A 23173-nucleotide genomic window follows, 5' to 3' on the forward strand; every position below is an offset into this window, starting at 1 on the left:
CTGTGTATTAACTTGCACGGATTAATTGTTCACCACAAGACTAGTAATATGCGCTAACAAAGTAAATAGGGTCAATTTTGATTTCATGTCGACTTTAAAGGTACAATATGTAAGAATTTTCTATCAAAAAATACAAAAACCACTTGCACAGTGTTATATATTTCATACTTACATTACCCAAAATCTTTCCAAGAATTTGTAAATTCAGAGAAATTCACAATTTAAAAAAGTGCCCGTCCCCGTTCAGTGTCGCCTGTCGATGACGTAATATCCGCGTTATCCCTGGTTTTGGCTAGTATTCCCATAGTAACCATGGCGACAGACGTGGACAACTGCGTTACGTCTAGCGGCGCGCTCACGCTGTTGTTGTTTCGTTCAAACATTATGGATCATGGCAAGCAGACTTTGGGACAAAAGGAGAACTAAAACGAGGATCAATATCAGCGTGGCGTTTTCTAGATGCCGAGAGCTAGCGTCCGCGGCTAACTTCCACTTGACAGAGACGCTCTTTCATGTGCTTTATTAGACAGGTGAGCAAATGTACATAAAAATAATCAATGTTATACAGCTCAACATGATGAAATGTTAGAATATGATCAGTATGTTATGCTAATGTTGATCTCACTCACTGCTAGTCTCATACAGACAAACTAACACACAGAATAACATTATAACTTTAACACACTCAAATGCAGTTTAGTGTGATAGTGTAGAGCGAGTGAAACAGCGCTGTGTTCCCTCACAAGCTTCATTCGTCTAATAAACTGCCCTGTGTGAGTGTTATTCAGCACTAGCGGGTAAGTTAGTTCGGTAGGATTAAATGTCCTCATTCCTATATATCCGCGGGACTCGCGTGTGGCGCTGAGATCTGTCTCTCATTAGCACTCGCGCCGCTTCATTACACAGTCATGCTAAACACATCAGTGTATTCACTCATCCATAAACATTATAAGATCCTTCGGCATGATGACAAGATCCATAATTCCGCTTATGCGTCATCAACCGACGCCTTTGTTATTGTAAGAGGTTAGCGACCCCTAGTGGCGATAAAAAATACATATTGTAGCTTTAACAGGCTGATAGATAGAACTAACTCCTTAACAGGCTGACTGATATGTTCACTGATTGATTGATTGATTGATTGATTGGTTGATTGATTGACAGATCGATGTGTCTGTGTTGTGTTCAGAATCTGTGTTGTGTCCAGACTGTGGGGTGTGTTCAGAGAGTTTATCATCTGTAGTGCATGTGCTGGTCTGGTGTTTTCAGATGATGGTTCTGTTGGGTCTGTTAGGAGGTTTTCACATCTACATGAGACTCACGTCAGGTCAGACACATTTATCATCATCACTATGGATCTGACATGCAAATATTAAGAGTGTGAATATGATGAGAATCTGATGTTTTTTAGGAAAGAAAGAGGAAGATCAAAACATGTGAATGAGAAGATTTAGAGAAGGACATGAAGACACAGCAGAAGATTGAAGATCTCAGCAGCAGATCTCGTCACATCTATGAGAAATCATTTTACACATCTGGAGTCATGTGGTCTTTTACTGTAGTCTGTTGGCTTTGGCTGAGTCAATATACAGCGTCTGTTTAGATGTTTTAGCTGTTCCTAAAGATTACTTTAATAACATGTTTAGCCACATGCATTTTTCTTAACAAGATCTTTGTCATTATAGAATGTTGATAAACACATTGTTCTTTAAAGACTGTAAAAATCTGTGTTGAATTTAAGATGAACTTTGGTATTGAGTTAAATTAAAATAAAATGCTTTGAAATGAAACTATTTCCAGTCAAACGCCACATGTTTTTATTTATTAAAAGGGGACATATCATGAAAATCTGACTTTTTCCGTGTTTAAGTGCTATAATCGGGTCCCGGTGCTTCTACCAACCCAGAAAACGTGAAAAGTGAAACCCAGTAACTGTGTTCTGGTGAGTCTTTCTCTGCAAGCATGTCAAAAAATAATCCGATGAGACTTCACTCCCCTTCTGATGTATGAAGAGGATCTTATTATAATATTACCGGCCCTTAATCTGCACGTTTACACACACAGTGCTGACATTTTGTTTCGCAAGCGACAACAGTGACCAGTTCTAACGCAATGGCAGAAGATCCAGCAAAGCATGAAACTGTTGTGTGGTTGAGCACAGACGAGCACTGAACACTACTGACCAGAACATGTCACAGCTGTCTTATAAACACCTCAGGAACTGTGGACACTTGTGGAGAAGTTAAACATGATGATGAGATGATCAATGTAACTACACAACAACTACATAAATGTGGATCGCGGCGAAATGGCGGTGGTGTGAGTCATGCGGGTAGAAGGATCCCAATAATTAACTCCAAAACTTACAGAAAATCCTCACACTCTTCAATTATTTTTCAGTATTCATAAGAAAATCGTATGTGGTTTTAGTCTTGACCAACTTGGACTATTTTTTTTGTTTTTTTTGTCAATATTTATTTTCGTCGATCTCATGCTTTTAACATTGCATTCTATGCTAACACACCAGGACTTGCTTTGCTAAGATCTGTGTAAGTTTATAACGTTAGAACTGCTGTAGCCTACGCCTTCTAAGTGAAGTGATGCCAAAAACCAAGCGCCAGACAACAGCCATGACAACAGCCATGCAACCAACTCCCGACGTTGGTGCAAATGTTATTGTGGATATGGATGAGCTGGAAGCGGCTGATTATCTGCTCCCAGATACGCCATCAAAAGAACCAGCTCCCAAAAAAGGCAGGTGCAACGACAATTCTGATGAGCTAAATTCAGCCATGGCGCTTGCCATCATCTCTTCTCTCAAGACTGTAATTAACGACAGAGCCGACATTCTCGACAAAGGTATTGAAGGTCTGAAAACTTCTGTTGAATTTCTTACGGAAGAAATGAAAGACATTAAATGTAAGGCTGAACGCACTGATAAACGAGTCGATGCTGCCGAGATTAGGATTAACGATCTAGAAAGCAAGGTTACGGAGCTGGCACGTTACAAAAGACGCTGGAACCTGCGTTTATATGGCCTTCCAGAACTACAGGGAGAAAATGTCCGACAGCGTGTTTTGGATGTGTGCACATCCGTGATTCCTGCTTATGCAGACAAAGTCAGTGATCTCACCGACTCGGTTCACAGGCTTGGGAAAATAAAGAACAGCAATACAGCCGGCGCTACTCCGAAACCACGAGGTGTCATCGTCCAATTTACAATGCGTCACTTTCGCGATGCTCTTTGGAAAGCTGCAAAGAACTCCGCCTTCTTGGCAGACAACCATCTACGCTTCGCCGAGGACCTCTCACCTGATGACCGTGAACGTCGCCAACAGCTATGGCCACTCGTTGAGAAAGCTCGTCAAGAGGGTCACCGTGCATACTTTGTTGGTCCGAAGGCTTTTGTGGATGGTAAAGAGCTGACGCCTCCTAGTAAGATCTCAGGCAATGACTGACTGCAATTAGTTCACACGCATCTAACCTTAACGTTTTTGCTTAATGTTCCTGATGCCTTACTACTTTTGCTCGAACGTTACGTTACACACTTTCCTTATCTACTTAAGGTTAACAGCAATGTGTTAGGTAGCCTAGGCTATGTAAGGATTTGTTCTCAGTTAATTTTATTCATAGGCCACGTTAAGTGGTTTGGCTATCTCAACTTTTACAGCTATTTTACAGCTAACAATGTTTTCTTTCCATTACTGTCCTAGTTGGTTACATTAATATTTTGAGGATAGACATTTTTTACAATGGGTTTACTCCTTCTTTCTAATTGAATTATTGCTTGCTATTCAATGTTCCCTAGCATCTCGTTATGTTCCTTTAATACAAGAGGGTTACGTAATGATCTTAAACGGAAGGCTATTTTTCTGTATGCCAAAGGGCTAAATTCTGATTTTTGTTTCTTTCAAGAATCGCATGCTAGCCCAGATGATACTAAATTTTGGAAATCTCAGTGGGGAGATGAAGTTTTCTTTTCCTTTGGGTCAACCCATTCTGCAGGGGTTATCATTCTGAAACACAAATTCCAAGGTAAAATTATTGAAGTGATACCTGACCAAGACGGTCATTTTCTGTTTCTCGTCGTGTCTTTAGGTGACATTCTCTTCCTACTGATAAATGTATATGGCTTTAACTCCCCTAAAAATAATCTTTTCCTGTTTAATCTATTAGAGGTTCAAATAAAATCCCTTTGTTGTAAATATCCCAATATACATGTAATTTTAGGTGGTGACTTGAACGAAACATTATGTGACACACTTGATCGTTATCCCCCGAAATCTTCGCATAAAGTTTCTCATCTGTCTGATTTTGTTTCTCGCCTTGGGCTACTGGATATTTGGAGAGATAAGAATCCTGCATCCTCTCAATTCACTTGGTCCAATAATTCAGGGTCTCTCAAATCTAGAATAGACTATTGGTTAATCTCATACTCAGTATCACAATATGTATCTAGAACTGATATTTTACCATCTCCCTTTTCTGATCATAACTGCATCCTGCTTAGCTTAAACGAACCTAGTCATATCCCGCGCTATTTAAATTCATACTGGAAGCTTAACGCCTCTCTGCTTGAAGATAAGATTTTAGTTGATGCTATTAACAACAAAATTAATCTTTACTTTAAGAAAGCTCAAATGGAAGGTAAATTCAGCACTAACTGGGAACTTCTCAAATTTGAAATTCAAACAACCTTTAGAAAGGCTGGTGCTAAAAAGTCCAATTTGAGTAAATCATTTGAAGCTGACTTAATCAAGGAAATTATAAATTGATCTAATATTCCTTATGATAACTTAACTGATAATCAAAAAGCTATTATGACGGATCTTCAACATAAGCTAGATAACTTGTATATGCAAAAAGCAAAAGGTGCCTTTGTTCGCTCTAGAAGAAGATGGCTTGAGGAAGGGGAAAAGAATACTGCCTATTTTTTTAAGTTAGAGAAGCATCGTTCGCAATACAATTCTATTAACAAACTATCTTCAAATGGTGTTATATTAACAAGCCACAAGGACATCTCCCATGTCTGCAGGGAGTTTTATGAAGGCTTATATCAATCAAAATTTTCTCAGTTGAATCTGGATAACTTCTTTAACTCACTGAACTTAAGTAATGTTACTACTATTTCGGAAGACGATAAATCATTGTGTGAATCTCCTATCCAGCCAAAAGATATCGCGGAGGCTATTGACCGGTTAAAACTTAATAAATCCCCTGGCAATGATGGTTTAACTGCTGAGTTTTTTAAGAAATTTGCTAAAGCCATCATCCCTTTCCTTCATAATGTCTACGCAGAATGTCTTCACAATGGTGCTCTCCCCCCATCCATGACACAAAGTGTTATTTCACTACTCCCAAAACCCCAAAAAGATCGTTTATATATAGAGAACTGGCGGCCTATAAGTCTCCTGAATATTGATTATAAAATCCTGGCCTCTGTACTGGCTAAAAGACTAAAGTGCGTCCTGGATTGTATTATAGATGAATATCAGTCGGGCTTCATTCCAGGAAGACTAATTTCTAACAACATTAGACTTGTTCTCGATTTAATAGATTATTCACATTTATTGGCAGATGACAGTTTCTTACTCTTTCTTGATTTTTACAAAGCCTTCGACACCATTGAACATCCATTTCTTTTCAGGGCCTTAAGTGTCTTTGGATTTGGGCAGAATTTTATTAATTCCATTCAAACTATTTATAAACACAATAATGCCTCAATCAAATTACAACATGGTACAACAAAGAGATTCAACATACAGAGAGGTATCCGCCAAGGCTGTCCCATCTCACCCTTTCTTTTCCTTCTTCCGATGCAACTTCTAGCCACTCACCTTAATTCCTGCAATATTGAAGGAATTTCTATTGCTGAACACTCCTTATTAATTAGTCAACTTGCAGATGACTCTACCTTATTTTTAAAAAATAAGGATCAAATTCCCATAGCTCTGAACAGCATTAAATCCTTTTCTGAAGCTTCAGGCCTTAAGCTTAATATAAATAAATGTGAACTTTTTTCCTTAGGTTCTTCAACTCATGACACGTTATACAATATTCCTGTAAAAGCAGAGCTAAAGTATCTGGGCATAACGGTATGCAGAGATCAAAAAAGGAGAACGTCAGTAAATTTTGACCCCCTGATAATCAATATTCAAAGAAAATTAAATTCTTGGTTACAGAGGGACCTTTCAATTTCTGGTAGGATTTTGCTGTCTAAAACGGAAGCTTTATCCCGCGTTATATATCCTGCTATGGTCTTAGATGTCCCTCTGGAGGTGTGCAGGAGATTAGACAAATTAATTGTCAACTTTGTGTGGAAATCTAGGTCTCACTTAATTAAAAAAAGTGTAATGTTAGCTGATCAGACTTCTGGGGGTTTCAATCTTATTGATTTCTCTCTACTTAGTAACTCTTTTAAAATCAGGTGGATTAAATCATTCCTTAAGAACCCCACTTCTATCTGGAACTGTATCCCTAACTTCCTGTTAAAGCCTGTGGGAGGGCTTGAATTCCTTATACATTGCAATTATAATATTTCCAAGCTCCCTTTGAAGTTAGCAAACTTTCACAAACAGATGTTATCCTGTTGGTCTCTTAATCACAATTTTTCACCTCACACTTATTTTATTTGGAACAATAAGGATATTACATATAAGAATAAAACACTATTCTATCGTTCTTGGTTTGATAAAAATATCCTTTTAGTGTCACAGCTTCTTGATGAAAATTGTAATTTCTTGTCTTATAGAGACTTTATGGATGCATTTTCTTTTCCGATCCCACCGAAAGAATATGCAGTCATTTTTGATGCTATTCCCTCTGGTGTTAGAATGCTACTTCAATCCAGTCCTAAAGGCCCTTCTTGTTCTCCTCCCTCTTTAGACTCCTCTAACCTCTATATAGATAATTGTCTCTTTATAAGTAGTGAATTCACCAACAAGAAAATCAGATCAATTCTTCTCAAACCTTGTGCTACTGTTCCCCCTTGCATCAGTTTTTGGAATAATAAGTTCGAAAATATCGATTGGAAGAGATTTTGGTCTCTAAAAAAAGAGTTCTTGATTACCAACAAAGTTGTTGAGGTTTCCCTCAAGATTATTCATAAATGTTACCCTTGTAACTATCGTCTGTCTAAATTTCATAATAATATTAAAGAGGAATGCTCTTTTTGTCTGTGTTACCCAGAAACTATTGATCATATTTTTTGGGAGTGTTTATATTCAAGGATCTTCTGGCTTGATTTTTCGAACTATGTGAATAAAAATATTTCCAAAGATTTTACTTTAACTTTAAAAAAAGTTTATTTTGGGGTCCCCAAAGTCCAAAGTGATATTTCTAATAGAGAATTTGTTATCAATCTGCTTCTTTTCCTAGCAAAGTTTTTTATCCACAAATGTAAGTTTATCGACAGAAAACCTCTTTTTTGTATCTTTCTAAAGGACTTTAACCAATACTTGCTCTCTCTAGAACACTCATCAAGCCCTTTGGCTATAAATACACGTCTACAATGTGCCATGTATAAGATATTGAATTCCCCGTAACCTCTTGTATGTTTTGTCATTTGTCATTTTATACTTGATATGTATTTTCTTTTTGCAAGTACTTGTACTTATTCTGTTATCACTTTTTACAGCTTCTACTTGTTTATGTACTCGTACTGAAATTTATAATTAAAAAAAAAAAGGTAAAAAAAAAAAAAAAAAACTACATAAATGTCTCCACTAACTTTCAGAAACGTCTAAAAGTGAAACTCTTCCTGAGTCTCTCCGTAAGGCTGCACTCGCTACTGGTTATTCTGAGATTCTGGGTGAGTGAGATTGGCCTGTATTGTTATTGCTGGAGTATCTGAAGCTCATGTAAAGGGTCCGCCCTCTTCTGAACGGAGGCGGAGCAGCAGCACATTTGCATTTAAAGGGACACACACACAAAAACAAAAGGGGTTACATTTGACAAGCTATAATATAATAATAATCAAAGTTAAACAGACAAATTCAGAATACTGCTGATCTTGTTTCCTGCTGCAGGAGCACTAATAACACAGACATTGTGTTTTATCTTTGATAAAAGGCTGATCAGTCAAACATTGCTTTATAGACTTACATTATTGCTGTTTTGATTCTTTTGAAAAATTATTTGAAGGTCTTTGGATGAAACATAAAATGTCATGTCACTGGTTGCCGAGTCCATGGATTTCGCTACTACGAGTTCGGCCGCTTTTGTTGCCTTTGGCTTGCTCAGTTGGGGATATTTTGGGGATATTTAATTTAATTTTATCAATCAATAAATTCCTCTTGAAACAAACTTTGTTGTATTATTTTAATTTAATACTGTGAAGCTGCTTTGATACAATCTGTATTGTGAAAAGCGCTATACAAATAAAATTGACTTGACTTGACTTGACTTTTAAACTGCTGTTGTGAGTTGATTTTCCCCCACGGGTTAAAGGTTTGACATATTGCATAAATTGCATTTTGGACTAATTTGATTGGCCAGTAGGCTAGTTTTGTTTCACAGAACTGGCCGGTCTGAGGATTGTATGATCATATAATATATGATTCAGTAGGTCTCAGGGTTGCTGTTTAGAGTTCACATGTGGGCTTTTGAAAAAAAAAATTTTTTATTCACAAATGACCATTTATATAAAGAACTCGTAATTTTTCTACCATAACAAACATTTTCCATTCCCCTCCATTGCATTTGTATGAACCATTTTCATTATTGCATCAGGAAATAAAAACTGCACATATAAATCTCAGATCATATGTGAATAAATGTCAGATGATAATATTTCTGTCTCTCATCCCTGAGAAGTATAGTATATACTGCTTACATTTCCTTTCATTGTGTTTATTTTTAAGTATTGAGGGAGAAAATGTATCTCTTTATTGTCCTTCATATATTTTGCATGTATGCAGTGGTGTAGTCTACGTGATACGCAGGTATACGCCGTATACCCACTAGAAAAGGCCAAGGATTTGCGTATACCCACTTAAAAAAAGCGCGAGGATACGTATCAACTTCGTTTTGTGTCAGAACTTTAACACTTTCATTCATAAATTCACCCCGTCTGTGTTTGCGAAGCGACGGATCGAATCGCGGAATCCAGTCACAAATGGAACTTGCTATATAAAGCAGAACGTCACGGAATTAGGCTATTTTTGAATGAATAAATCAAAAGTAGCTGCTGTACAATGAATCAAATCTCGATATGGACTAGTGTCTATGAATATTAAAGCTAAAAGAGACTGCAATTGTTCTACGCGTCTCTGGGAATGAGCGCTCAGTATGCTCCACTACACACACACACAGAAGCACGCGTGACTCACGCTCGTGGTGTTTTCAGCGTTTCACTGTATTGAGACATGATGTAGGCTACACATGTGCATTTCATTGCAGAGCTGCTATGAGAGTCACTTGATGAGAATTTCACCATTTCATTTGATAAAACTATCGTCATTCATTCGTTTCATATACACACAGAAACTGTTATGTCTTTACGACAACCTGTCAAAATAAAAGTTCTGTATAACTTGAAGAAATTATAACAGAAATATATTACTATTGCACAGAGTATACTTCAGGCCTAATAATAATAATAATAATAATAATAATAATAATAATAATAATAGTTTATTAAAACACACAGAAACTCAAATGTCTACAACCCACCAAAATAAAAGTTCGGTCTAACTCAAATGAATTAGAAAGGAATTGCACAGTAAAATGTATTTTAAAATATTTTTTTTTTCAAAAACACCATTTCTAAAAGTAAATTTGTATTTGTGCCTATAATGTTTTTTTTTTTTTAATTGTTGCTAATTGTCAACTGATAAAACCTGTGCTTCAGGGACCATATTCATATAACAAATAAATAAGTTGTGTTATATTAGAGTATACTCACTACAAAAAACTAGACTACACCACTGCATGTATGCATACCACTTTCTTTAATTTTTTTTATTATTATTCATAATATAACCTTGTAGTGACTGTTTACACACACACACACACACACACACACACACACACACACACACACACACACACACACACACACACACACACACACACACACACACACACACACACACACACACACAGAGAGAGAGAGAGAGAGAGAGAGAGAGAGAGAGAGAGAGAGAGAGAGAGAGAGAGAGAGAGACCTTAGTGAGCTTGTGATGTTTCCCCGAAATGTATTTTATTTATTTGAACATTAGTTGAAAAAATTGTGCAAAAAATGAAGAAATTAATAATGCAAAAAGTTAGTTCTGAGGAAATATCTTACAACATTTGAGCGCAGAGGATATTTCATCATCAAAATGCAATGATTTTGTTTCAAACTACACTTCCCATCATTCCTATGGGGCAACACTTGATGACGTTTTTCCAACATGGCGGCCCACAGGAGCTGTCACACTGAAGTACACAATCTACTGTAGACTCGACTTCTTATAAAGACTGAATATGTGCTTTTGAATGACGCTTTGAATCTTTGTTCCGATGGGAAGAGATGTTCCCCATAACATGGCCTCTCTGTTAAGGAATAGCATGTTAGTGCGCCGATAGCGATGATGCATCTGTCTCTGTTGAGATCGCACGGGCTCTTTCTGCCCTTTATCAAACGTTGTCCTGATATTAAAGTATGCCGCATTAAGCGCAGATCTCAGGGCTGTGTGAGCACATGTACAGTCATCAGACACAGATGGATGAAGAGCATCAGTCCTGTCAGAGACTTCAGCTCTAACGCGTCTGAGAAGGTAAACTGTGTTGCTTTGACTTGTTTTTGCCCTCAGTTTGACAGTAAATGACGTATAAGGGTGTAACGGACCGTTACACAAAATAACGGTGCGGTAATACCGTGGCTTTGCATTTATGTTTCAACGTTTTTTTTTGTTCTTATTAAAGTTGTTTATTATGGAAGCTTGTTTCTGCCACAGAATAAAACTTTTTTAAAAAGTATTGTGATTTTTATCTCACTATTGCGATTACATCTTGTAATTCTGACTTATAACTCTGAATTCTGACTTTATAACATGTAATTGCGACTTTAGATCACGCCATTCTGACTTTTTCTCAGAATACAGAGTTTATATCTTGCAATTCTGACTTTAAAACTCGCAATTGCAAGTTTATATCATGCAATTCTGAGAAAAAAAAGTTGCAGTTACTTTACTTTAAATTGTATTCTGTGGCGGAATCAAGCTTCCATAGTTTACAGACCAAAATGTGTCTGTCTTTAAATAAAAAGAAGTCAGTCAATGAGTTTTTAAGTTTTGGATGCCGAATATATTAGCAAAATATTTTAGAGTAAGTTTAGAATTATTGCATTCTGATTCTAACCACTCCATTTATTTGACTTATACACATGCGTACTGAACCAAAAGACGAAACTCGTACCGAAAATGTACATGTACCATTATGCCCCTAATAATCTATTATGATTTTACAGTAGAAACTATGAGTGGAATGGTTTTAATGGTTTTCGCAACTGTATATTGAATTCTTTGACTGTTACAGGAGAGTTTCGACATGTCAGAGTTTCCAGTGGAGAGAATTCGCAATTTCAGCATTATTGCTCACATTGATCACGGCAAGAGCACTTTAGCTGACAGACTGCTGGAGATCACAGGTGATTCCCTGTAAAACATCCAAGACAGGAGAGACTCTTTCCTGTGAATGATATAAAAATCTCTTTGTTTCTCATGATTGTGTGCGCAGGCGCCATTGCAAAGACCTCGAGTAACAAGCAGGTTCTGGACAAACTGCAGGTGGAGAGAGAGAGAGGAATCACTGTTAAAGCTCAGACTGCGTCGCTCTTCTATCAGCACGACGGACAGACGTACCTGCTCAATCTCATCGACACACCTGTGAGGACAATGATTTCAAGTGCACAGATATCACCTTTCATGCAGTGTGTAATAGAGATGTTTGTGGATGTACAAGGTCTGCAAAAGTTATTGTGTCCCAAAAGAAAGAAGTGATTCTGAACTGAAACGAGTTGTCAGTAATTCAGTCTCACTTCCTATGTAGGTTTGTAACTAATTAGCATAATGCCAGCCTGTGGTTTTGATTGGCTGAGCAGCGTCTCTTAGCTCCGCCCTCAAACACTGTAGTGTATCTGAGACTGGAAGAGTTTGGTTGGTGTTGTTCATGTGGAGAAGACGCTGTTTTCTGAGATTGATAAGGTAAAACACACGCCATCGTTACTGTTCATATCACTGAGATCAAGAGCTGAGATTCAGATATGATAATGAGCGTTTGCTTTCTGACCAATCAGAGCAGAGCAGCTCTCAGAGAGGCGGGGTTTCAGACACTGAGAGGAAAGAGCTGATGCTGCACTGGAGATTATGAGGACATTACAGTGTTTTTAATCTTAGATGCGTGTAAAACCTGTTGTAGGAGACTCTAAAATAACATTAGGAGCCTTTAAAATAGCGTAATGGGGCACTTTAAACATCAGTGATGTTTAACTAATCTGCATAATTTAAGTGATTTCACTATTTTTTCAGGGCCATGTTGACTTCAGCTATGAAGTATCTCGGTCCATATCCGCTTGCCAAGGAGTTCTGCTCATTGTAGATGCAAATCAGGTAAAACACTTCATAAACTTTATTATATTTAATTATCTACAGAAGATTAAACACAGTAGAATATTTTTATTTATTTTTATTTATACCCTGCTTCAGTTCCAGAACATATGCATATACCAATGTTATTTTAGTGTTATTTACATACTATTACAGTATTTATTAATATTTTTATTTAGCTTATATCATTTATATTTTTCATTTTAATTTTACTTTAAGTTTTAGTCATTTTGTTATGTGCTTTTATCTTTTTCTAATATTTCTATATATCTTTAACTTCAGTGCTAGTAAATATTAGCACTTCAGCTTCATTTGGCAACAGTTATAAATTATTTTTATTTTAACAATAACAGCACTGGCACAGACTGGCATATATCAGCATAAATAAACCATCATTACTAAAAACTGCAGCCTTTTTTAATTGACATTAAGAGTAGAAAAAAATGTGTTGTATGTTTTTTTCTCTCCAATTCAAAGGGAATTCAAGCGCAAACAGTCGCTAATTTCTACTTGGCATTTGAGGCTCAACTAACGATCATCCCTGTGATAAACAAGGTACTGTAGACGTTACAGAGACTTACTTTAAACACATTAAACGTTTCATACATGCCATTTCATCCCAGAGCTTTGGATAAACTATAGAAATGTCTTCACATCAAGTAGGAAAACCATAAATGTTGCTCCTAATCTTATTTATTCAAATACCTGGAGCATTTGATCTTTATTCATATATTTATAGTCCAAATATATTTGCATGTACATTAATTATTTTTCATTCATCTGAATGCTTTACGACAGTTTTATATTTTTACATGCATGTATCATATCATGTTTTATTTAATGCAAGTATTGTTAGTGATCAGCAAATAGTGATTCATTTGTGAATATTTTCACGTTGACTGAAACTTCAGCTGGTCGACTAGAGACTCAAACACCATCAAATGTCGGATCTTTCACCGTTTGTCATTTTAACGAGTTGTTTTAATTGTCAGATTGATTTGAAAAATGCTGATCCAGAGCGAGTGGAGAAACAGATTGAGAAAGTCTTTGATATTCCCAGGGAAGAGTGCATCAAGGTGAGGTTTAAACATCTCCTCAGACGTGTGTCTTCATAATGGCTCTATAATATTCTAACGTTGGCTTGTGATTGTGCTGATGTTTCTCTGCAGATCTCGGCGAAACTGGGAACAAACGTGGATCAAGTTCTCCGAGAGGTGGTGAGACGGATTCCTCCGTGAGTATCATCAGCGCTTTCACGGTTCTCCACAAGAGGTCACTGTGAGAGTGACGATCAGCACATACTGATTATGAGTTATTGTTTGTTTGGTTCATAAGATCATATCAGAACACATCCCACACCCAAAGCCCAGATTACATCAACACTATGAATCATAGATTAGAAATCAGTGTCACATGATCCTTCAGAAATCATTCTAATATGATGATTTGATGCTCAAGGAACATTTATGATGATTATCATAAAAACAGATCATATTTCTGTGGAATCCGTGATGCATTTTATTTTTCAGGATTCTTTGATGAACAGAAATTTCAAAAGAACAGCATTTATTTGATATAGAATCTTTTGTATCATCATTATAAATGTCTTTACTGTCATTTTTGAACATTTAAATGGTCAAACATTCAAACATTTTGAACTGTTATGCTGATTTAAAAATAACCCCTGAAAAATTGAATATTTGAATAAAAAATTGAATAAAAAATTGAATATTTGAATAAAAAATTGAATATTTGAATAAAAAATTGAATATTTGAATAAAAAATTGAATATTTGAATAAAAAATTAATAAAAAGTTGTATTTCATTAATGAAAGTGATAATGCTTCATTCAGTTATTAATATTTTGGTCACACTTTAGATTAGGGTCCAATTCTCACTATTAACTACACATTTTGCCTCAATAAACTCCTAATTACTGCTTATTAATAGTTTGTAAGTTTAGGTATTGTAGGATTAAAAGATGTAGTAGAATAAGGTCATGCTTAATAAGGCATTAATAAGTGCTTTATAAGTACTAATAAACAGCCAATATCCTTGTAACATGCATGCTAATAATAGTTATTAGAGAGAATTAAACCCTAAACTAAAATGTTACCAATAATTTTTGCTTTTACTTAGTTACTATTAATCTTATAAACTAAAATGTGTATTTCCTAGTGTATCTGGGAAGCGAGTGAATCAGGAAGCGTCAGTTTGTTGTTGTAAATCATCATCATGTGTTATCATGCGTTTCTGAAAACCGGCTCAGCTTCATTCCCTGCATAACATCTCTCTGTGAGGAGCGCTGTTGGGTTACACTTTATCTTAAGATGTCCTTGTTACACTGTGATTATACAAGTACTGAGTAATATTAATTAACAACATGTACTTACTGTATAAGTAGAGTTAGGGTTTGTAATTATGCATACTTTGGGGTTACACTTTATTTTAAGGTGTCATTGTTACAGTGTAATTATATATTTAAGTACTGAGTAATATTAAGCAACTACATGTACTTACTATAGGGTTAGGGTAGGATTAGGGTTTGGTTGAGGGTTAGTTGCATGTAATTATGCATAATTAACTGTTATTACTATGGTAAGTACATGTAACATTTGTAACAAGGACACTGTAAAATAAAGTATTACCCATAATTTACTACATTAAGTCCATGTAACAAGGATAAAGTGTTATCTATTGTTGACATAGCACCTTGAGACATGTGTAACAAAAGACTTTCAGGAAACACTTTATCTCGATAGTCCACTTTAGACAATCTACTAACTATAGTAACTCTGCAACTACATGTCAACTATCTGTCATTAGAGTATTAGTAGACCGTCTGATTAATATCTAATAACTCTTTATTTTGATGCTTCCACAACAGATATTCTCCTGACTATAAGCAACTTGGCAACTACAAGTCAACTTATTCTACTAACCCTAACCATAACCTAACAGTCTACTAATACTCTAATGAGAGTTAGTTGACATGTAGTTGCAAAGTTACGGTAACACTTTATTTTACAGTGACTTTGTTACATATGTTACATGTACTTACCATAGTAATAACAGTAAATTCTGCATAATTACATGCAACTAACCAAATCCTAATCCTAACACAACCCTATAGTACATGTTGTTAATTAATATTACTCAGTACTTAAATGTAAAATTACACTGTAATAATGACACCTTAAAATAAAGTGTAACCCTTTATTTTACAGTGACTTTGTTACATGTTACATGTACTTACCGTAGTAATAACAGTAAATTATGCATAATTACATGCAACTAACCCTCAATCAAACCCTAACCCTATAGTAAATACAAGTAGTTGCTTAATATTACTCAGTACTTAAATATATAATTACACTGTAACAATGACACCTTAAAATAAAGTGTAACCAAAGTTACTTATAATTAGTAGATTGTCTAAAGTGGACTATTGAAATAAAGCTGAACCAAGTTCCACAAAAAATGAAATAACTTTCACACATTTGTGTTGATGTTCCCCGTGTGATTCAGTCCGACGGCGCGAGTGGACGACCCGTTCACGGCCCTCGTGTTCGACTCCACGTTCGATCATTACAGAGGCGTAGTGGCCAACATCGCTGTGTTCGGCGGACACGTGTCCAGAGGAGACCGGATCGTCTCGGCACACCTGGGAAAGTCATACGAGGTCAACGAGCTGGGCGTCCTGAGACCCGACCAACACCCGACCCAAACACTGTGAGACGCAGATTATTCAACTAATAATTATACACAAATATTTCATCATTGTATAATTACTTAATAGTTATTTTTTAAATCAAGAAAATTGTGTTTGGGGGGGGCATAAAACTCTAAGATTTTAAATCTAATTTAATTTTTACTTTAGTTTTAATTAGCTTTTATTTTTATATTTTTATAGTTTAGTTTTTCGTCATTTTGTTTTGTGCGTTTGTCATTGTATTAGTAAAAAAAAAAAAAAAAATTAAGCTATTGCTATTTAGGTTTAATTTATTTTTATTTCAGTTCTACATTTTATATATTTCCAAGTAGTAATTTTAGTGCTTAAACTTATCCGAGGCAACATTTCTAATATTCGTTTAGTTTAAGTTTTTTTCAACTAATATTTATATTTTATTTGATTTCAGCTTTATTACAATTAACAGAAATGTTTTTAATAGTTTTAGTTTTAGTTGACGACAAAAAACCTGTCTAGAAATAAAAAGTTTCACGATTTAAAAGAAAAAAAAGGATGAGAAATAAAAATGTTGCAGACATAATTTAGTTTTCACTTTACTTTCAGTTAGCTCTTATTTTTATATTACTTATGTTAGTTTTCGTGCTGATTTTAGTTACATTTTTAGACATTTAGTTTTTTATATATTTTTATATATATTGGTATTTAAGTTTAATTTATTTTTGTTTTAGTGAGTTTAATTTTTTTTAAATTTCTAGGTAATCATTTTAGTGCTTTAACTTAAACTTATTCAAGGCAACATTTCTAATATATTCTGCAGACTCCTGGTTAAAAACCTAGGCCTTAAAAGATAACCAAGCAAATATTCAATGATTTCAGTGCTTATTTTTGGGCAGAAATAGAATCATAAGTTGAAAAACCAAACAAAGGCATCTTAAAAACTTGCCAAGTCCATATACACCCTAAGAAGGAATGTTTCAGACAGCCTCTGTAAGTTGCACTAGCTTAACCTTTGACCTTTTGCATTTGTACCTTTTGTCCTCAGGTATGCCGGTCAGGTGGGTTACATCATCTCAGGGATGAAGGAAGTGAAGGAGGCTCAGATTGGAGACACACTTTACCTGCAGAACCAGCCTGTGGAGGCGCTGCCGGGGTTCAAACCGGCTAAAGCCATGGTGTTCGCTGGTGAGTGTGTGCTAAACTAATATTACTATCACTATTCTGCTATTTTCACATCTTCATCTGTCTTCAGTGTGTAATGTTGCTGTTTGATCATGAAAAAGCTCCAGTTCTTCTCTATATCAGTGTCAGTGTTTCTGAACTCCTGAAACGCCTCCATTGTAGTCTTGAGTTTCTTCCGGGAACGAACACGTCACAATATTCCTCATTTAAATAATTAATGCGCAGAATAAAGGGGCGGGGCCTGGTTGAGTTAGTAGTGTGTTAAAGTGGCGGTTATGGGAAGGGGCGGGACATTTCCCAAACACACTCGAAGCGCTCGACCAATCACAACACACTGATCCAGCCGACCAATCAGAGCACAGTGTGCTTTTCAGAAGGAGGGGCTTCATAGAGACAGGAACTAAACAGAGCGTTACTGACAGACTGGGAAGAGAGGAGCCGCAACAGAGGAGAATATGAGGAAAATAATCAACATTCAAGCAGGAAAACCTGTTCTAGCAGAGCCTGAAACAACATCAAGACTTTGTATTAGGGCATAATATGGGAATAAATCTGGAGTTGTGTAACTCTTTCAGGCATGTATCCCATGGACCAATCAGATTACACCGCCCTGCGAAGCGCTGTGGAGAAACTGACTCTGAATGACTCCAGCGTGACGGTTCAGCGGGACAGTAGCTTGGCTTTGGGAGCTGGATGGAGGTTCGTACACATGAACACACTCATTCATCGCTCAGTCGAGTCGTTTCACTTTTTAAAGGTGCAGTTTGCATTTCTAGCGGCATGTAGTGGTGAGGTTACGAATTGCACCCAACAGAAGTTACGGTGGCCGACAGGAAGTGATGTCGTCGTCTGAGACAGCAGAGAGTAGCCAGTTAATCAATCTGGTTTCTTTACAAAGATAAATTAAGAAATTATCTTTACTTAATTATTCAGTAAAACGATGTTATTGCGAATATTATTGTGACTTGTTCATCATTGTGTCAGTGTTTTATCAGTGTACTGACTTTAGCTGAAGCTTCTTTGCACTAAGAACAACATAGTGGCGAAACGCGTTTGTCCGCTCAGGGCCACTGTAGAAACATGTCGATGTAAGCGGACCCGCGGTGTGTGTAGAGAGAAATGCTCATTCTAAGCTAATAAAACATAACGGCTTATTATGTAAGGTCTTTATTCACCACTGAAAACATAGTTATGTATATGATATTGCATTTTTCTGTCAACAGATCCTCCTAAATATTACACAATGTACCAATTTCTCTGTGTCGGTCTCTCTCAGGCTGGGGTTTCTGGGTCTTCTGCACATGGAGGTGTTTAACCAGCGTTTAGAGCAGGAATATAATGCGTCGGTCATAATAACGGCTCCGACTGTGCCGTACAAGGCTGTGCTGGCGTCTGCCAAACTCATAAAGGTGAGACTCTACCACCAGGACACCTTAGAAACTGCATCGCAAAATACTACAAATCTACCCAGAATACCTTAAAGGAGTCGTTCACTTCAGAATTAAAATTTCCTGATAATTTATTCACTCCCACGTCTTCCAAGATGTTCATGTCTTTCTTTCTTCAGTCGAACAGAAATGAAGGTTTTTGAGGAAAACGTTCCAGGATGTTTCTCCATATAGTGACATCAATGGGGTCCAACGGGTTGAAGGTCCAGATGTGAGTTTCAGTGCAGCTTCAAAGTCTCGACACGATCCAGCCGAGGAATAAGAGTCTTATCTAGACAAACCAGCCGACATTTTATAACAAAATAAACATTTATATACTTTTTAACCACTAATGCTGGTCTTGCACTCGCTGTGATGCGACACACATTATGTAATCAGGTTGAAAGGTCAAGCGTGACGTAGGCGGAAGTACAGACCTGTGTTTATAAAGCCAACGTGTCTTAACGGCGAAATGGCGAAAGTCAAACGGCATTTAAAAAATGGATTTTGAAGTTGAGAAAATTCGTTTTTCACCCTACTCTACATTTCTGAACCGTGACCTTTCAACCTGATTACGTAATGCGTGAAGTCATGGACGTGCAAGACGAGCATTTGTGGTTAAAAAGTATATAAATGTTTATTTTGTTATAAAATGTCCGCTGGTTTGTCTAGATAAGACTCTTATTCCTCGGCTGGATCGTGTCGAGACTTTGAAGCTGCACTGAAACTCACATCTGGACCTTCAACCCGTTGGACCCCATTGAAGACACTATATGGAGGAAAATCCTGGAACGTTTTCCTCAAAAACCTTAATTTCTGTTCGACTGAAGGAAGAAAGACATGAACATCTTAGACGATGTGGGGGTGAATAAATTATCAGTAAATTTTAATTCTGAAGTGAACGACTCCTTCAAGATGAATGATAATACAGCAGTTATTGATAAGCTCCCCTCATTGATATATGAACGTTTGCGGGTCGAAGAGTCGATTCCTCAGTTGAGTGTGTTTTTGTAGGAACACGGGGATGAAGTGATCACCATCATCAACCCTGCTCACTTCCCTGAGCGGTCACTAGTGGTGAAGTATCTGGAGCCCATGGTGTTGGGAACCATCATCGCTCCCGACGACTTCACTGGGAAGATCATGAGTCTGTGTCAGGTGAGATTCGGCAAAAAAAGATTTTCATCTGGTTTTCAGTCCAAATATCTAAAAATTCTTAAATCAAGAAGCATTTACTAGATGAGTAAAATGCCATTCGATATTATGTCTTGTATTCTAGGGGAAAAATCTAAATTGAGTGAGTTTTTGCTTAAAACAAGCAAAATTATCAGCCAATGGGGTGAGAGAAAAACTCTTGTTTCTGTTTGTATTAACATTATTTATCTAACCCCATTGGCAGATAATTTTGCTTGTTTTAAGCAAAAACTCACTTCATTTAGATTTTTTCCAAGAAAACAAGACATAATATCTTATGGCATTATACTACTTGATTTAAGAATTTTTTGATATTTGGACTGAAAACAAGACAAAAATACTGAGTTAGAAAAGCATGTTTTGCAGTGTAGTTTAGTGGTAAAGATCTACCGAAAGCTGGAATACACTACATGACTTCTTAAAACTGAGCATTTTAAACTCTAGGCATCACAAACTTTGTAAACTCCAACTGGCTCTGGCTTTCAGCAACTAGCGTCGACTCTTCCAGACTATAAATCGTGACAAAAGTATGTATACGAGTCGTGTATTCCAGCTTTACCTAAAAAGGGAAAGTGAAGTAAAAATATTGGTTTCATTCAAAGAAGAAAAAAAGCAACTGAATTCCTTTAATTTGCCTCGCAATTTCTGTGAAAGCACACTTTAAGTCTTGCATTTGTATTGTAATAACCCACAATGCACTTCTCTGCCTTGCTGAAGACCCGCAGGGCTGTTCAGAAGAACATGTTCTACATCGATGACCATCGGGTGATGATGAAGTACTTATTCCCTCTGAATGAGGTCGTAGTGGACTTTTACGACCAGCTCAAGTCCATGTCATCAGGATACGCCAGGTGAGCTCGAATGAATAAAGAAATGCTTAAAGACGCCATATTATTACGCCCTTTTACATGTTGAATGTTGATTATTTTCCTCATATTCTCCATTGTTGCGGCTCCTCTCTTCCCAGTCTGTCAGTAACGCTCTGTTTAGTTCCTGTCTCTATGAAGCCCCTCCTTCTGAAAAGCACACTGTGCTCTGATTGGTCGGCTGGATCAGTGTGTTGTGATTGGTCGAGCGCTTCGAGTGTGTTTGGGAAATGTCCCGCCCCTTCCCATAACCGCCAGTTTAACACACTACTAACTAACTCAACCAGGCCCCGCCCCTTTACTGTCTCTTCTGTAAATATGTTTACTGTTTCCTAGTTTTGATTACGAGGATGCTGGTTATGAGGCCGCTGAACTGATTAAGATGGACTTCCTCCTCAACGGGCGGCCAGTGGAGGAACTCACCATTATTGTTCACAAGTAAGTCTTGATCTCCTCATGATTAGATAGGGTTAGGGTTAGATATTTTAGAGATATTTGATCAATTACTCATTTACAGGTGCACAAATGTGATTCAATACCTGAAAACTGGAATAAGGCCATTAACGTAAGAGCGAATGCAGCCATTTGTAACTTGAACGCGTGAGGTTTAATGTGTCACTTGCTTCCAGTTGTTTTAGCAAGACCAAAACAGTCCGTTATGATGCTTGATATTGCAAACTAGTGTTTCTTATCATATTAGGGGTCAAGCAGTGAAGCTGTGATGGCACCCACTGCATCCGTTGGCGTATTATTATTCCGCTCTTGAGTCTACGGCAGCCCATAGAACCGCATGCAGGAAAGTTATGAAATTTGGCACACTGATAGAAGACAGCCTGAACATTAACCACAGCAATTTTAGAGTCTCTAACTCAATCGCTCTAGCGCCACCAACTGTCCAAAGTTTCTCTCACGTTTATGTTAATAACTTTTGAACCATAAGGGATAGAAACACAATAATTTTTTCATTTAGGCTCCATTCAGAATTTTCCTAAAAACCTACTTTTTCTAACTCCTGCTCGGCCGTTGCTCTGATTTTCATGAAAATTAAACCAGATCATCTTCAGACCATGACGACAAAAAGGTATGGATTTCAAGTTGATTCGTCAAACCGTTCTCGATTAACGCTTGAACGAATTCGACGAAGAGCACGCCAAAATAAACGTGAGGCTGTATCTCCGCAACGCTTTAGCGTATTCTGACCAAACTTGGTGTGTGTTATGACAACCATGACCTGAGGTTACCTGCACGGTTTCGGGGTATTGTCACCTAGTGCTCAGGAGATATGAAAAATTGCTCTTTTTGCTTATAACTTTCGGTGCAGCTTGCCAAGTCAAACGATACCCAATTTTCCCATATCAACCATTTTGGGACGTCGGCCATTTTGAATTTTGTCGTAAAATGTTTTGCGAACGCATTGGCATATCTTTATGAAACTCGGTATGTCATCACCGTGCCCTGAAGATAGTCAAAAAGTGTTGGGACAGCGCCACTTTGTGGTCAGAAATTATGATGAAATTTCCAAATATGCCAATAACATTTGATTAATTTTACTTATTGTAATGAAACTAGTCTTAATAGATTCCTTGGGTCGTGCCGAGAACATAGATACCAATTTTACCATAGTCGGATGAACTTTACCGAAAAAGTTACCGTTTTTGTATACCGCATCAGCAAAGGTTAGGCGTGATGCCAAAACGACTCTCAGCCTGTATCTCTGCAATGCTTTGGCAGATTGACACCAAACTTTGTGTCATTGTCACCCTAGTCTGACCCCATCACATCAATTTGGTCACAGCGCCACCTATTGGTCAAAAGTGATACACCATTAAATCATATTACTAGTGACAATTTTGCCTAAAATCATCTTAAAATGTCTTTAATTGCTTTAAATGTCAAAATGTGTTTGTGCTTTGCCTCTTAATTCCTGCTTCCAGCTTTATTTTTAATGTATTATCGTATTCATAAACACACTGGTTTGTAAAACAAACCACTTTACTGTTTACTCCACTCAACATCTTCCCTGTGTGTGCCGCGATCGCTAGAAAACAATGAACCCAGCTCTGCTTTGTCCTTGTGTTCAGAGAGAAAGCGTACAGTGCGGGAAAAGCCATATGTGAGAGACTGAAGGACTCGATCCCGAGACAGATGTTTGAGATCGCAGTACAGGCGGCCGTCGGCAGCAAGATCATCGCTCGAGAAACGTGAGTGTCAGACTGTGTGTGTGTA

At 37.0% G+C, this 23173-nt stretch overlaps 2 protein-coding genes across 2 annotated transcripts in view; both read left to right on the forward strand.

Annotated features, from left to right (window-relative positions):
* The window catches only part of LOC309504114 (uncharacterized protein), a 600323-nt gene extending 598123 nt beyond the window's left edge, over window positions 1-2200 (forward strand). Inside the window, exons 4-5 of the mRNA XM_082177134.1 lie at window positions 1190-1327; window positions 1412-2200. Of these exons, the coding sequence (XP_082033260.1) occupies window positions 1190-1327; window positions 1412-1440 (167 nt within the window). The 3' untranslated portion in view covers window positions 1441-2200. The remainder of the gene's footprint in view (window positions 1-1189; window positions 1328-1411) is intronic.
* An 8172-nt stretch (window positions 2201-10372) lies between these two features.
* guf1 (GTP binding elongation factor GUF1) overlaps window positions 10373-23173 on the forward strand; it is a 13482-nt gene continuing 681 nt past the window's right edge. The window contains exons 1-15 of the mRNA XM_082176996.1: window positions 10373-10760; window positions 11521-11632; window positions 11722-11870; window positions 12513-12593; window positions 13068-13145; window positions 13583-13666; window positions 13760-13824; window positions 16119-16322; window positions 17324-17463; window positions 18036-18159; window positions 18737-18869; window positions 19902-20045; window positions 20799-20932; window positions 21284-21385; window positions 23029-23148. Coding sequence (XP_082033122.1) covers window positions 10572-10760; window positions 11521-11632; window positions 11722-11870; window positions 12513-12593; window positions 13068-13145; window positions 13583-13666; window positions 13760-13824; window positions 16119-16322; window positions 17324-17463; window positions 18036-18159; window positions 18737-18869; window positions 19902-20045; window positions 20799-20932; window positions 21284-21385; window positions 23029-23148 — 1859 coding nt within the window. The 5' untranslated portion in view covers window positions 10373-10571. The remainder of the gene's footprint in view (window positions 10761-11520; window positions 11633-11721; window positions 11871-12512; window positions 12594-13067; window positions 13146-13582; window positions 13667-13759; window positions 13825-16118; window positions 16323-17323; window positions 17464-18035; window positions 18160-18736; window positions 18870-19901; window positions 20046-20798; window positions 20933-21283; window positions 21386-23028; window positions 23149-23173) is intronic.

The sequence above is a fragment of the Leuciscus leuciscus genome (genome assembly GCF_965113295.1).
Source record: "Leuciscus leuciscus genome assembly, chromosome: 8".
NCBI lineage: Eukaryota > Metazoa > Chordata > Actinopteri > Cypriniformes > Leuciscidae > Leuciscus > Leuciscus leuciscus.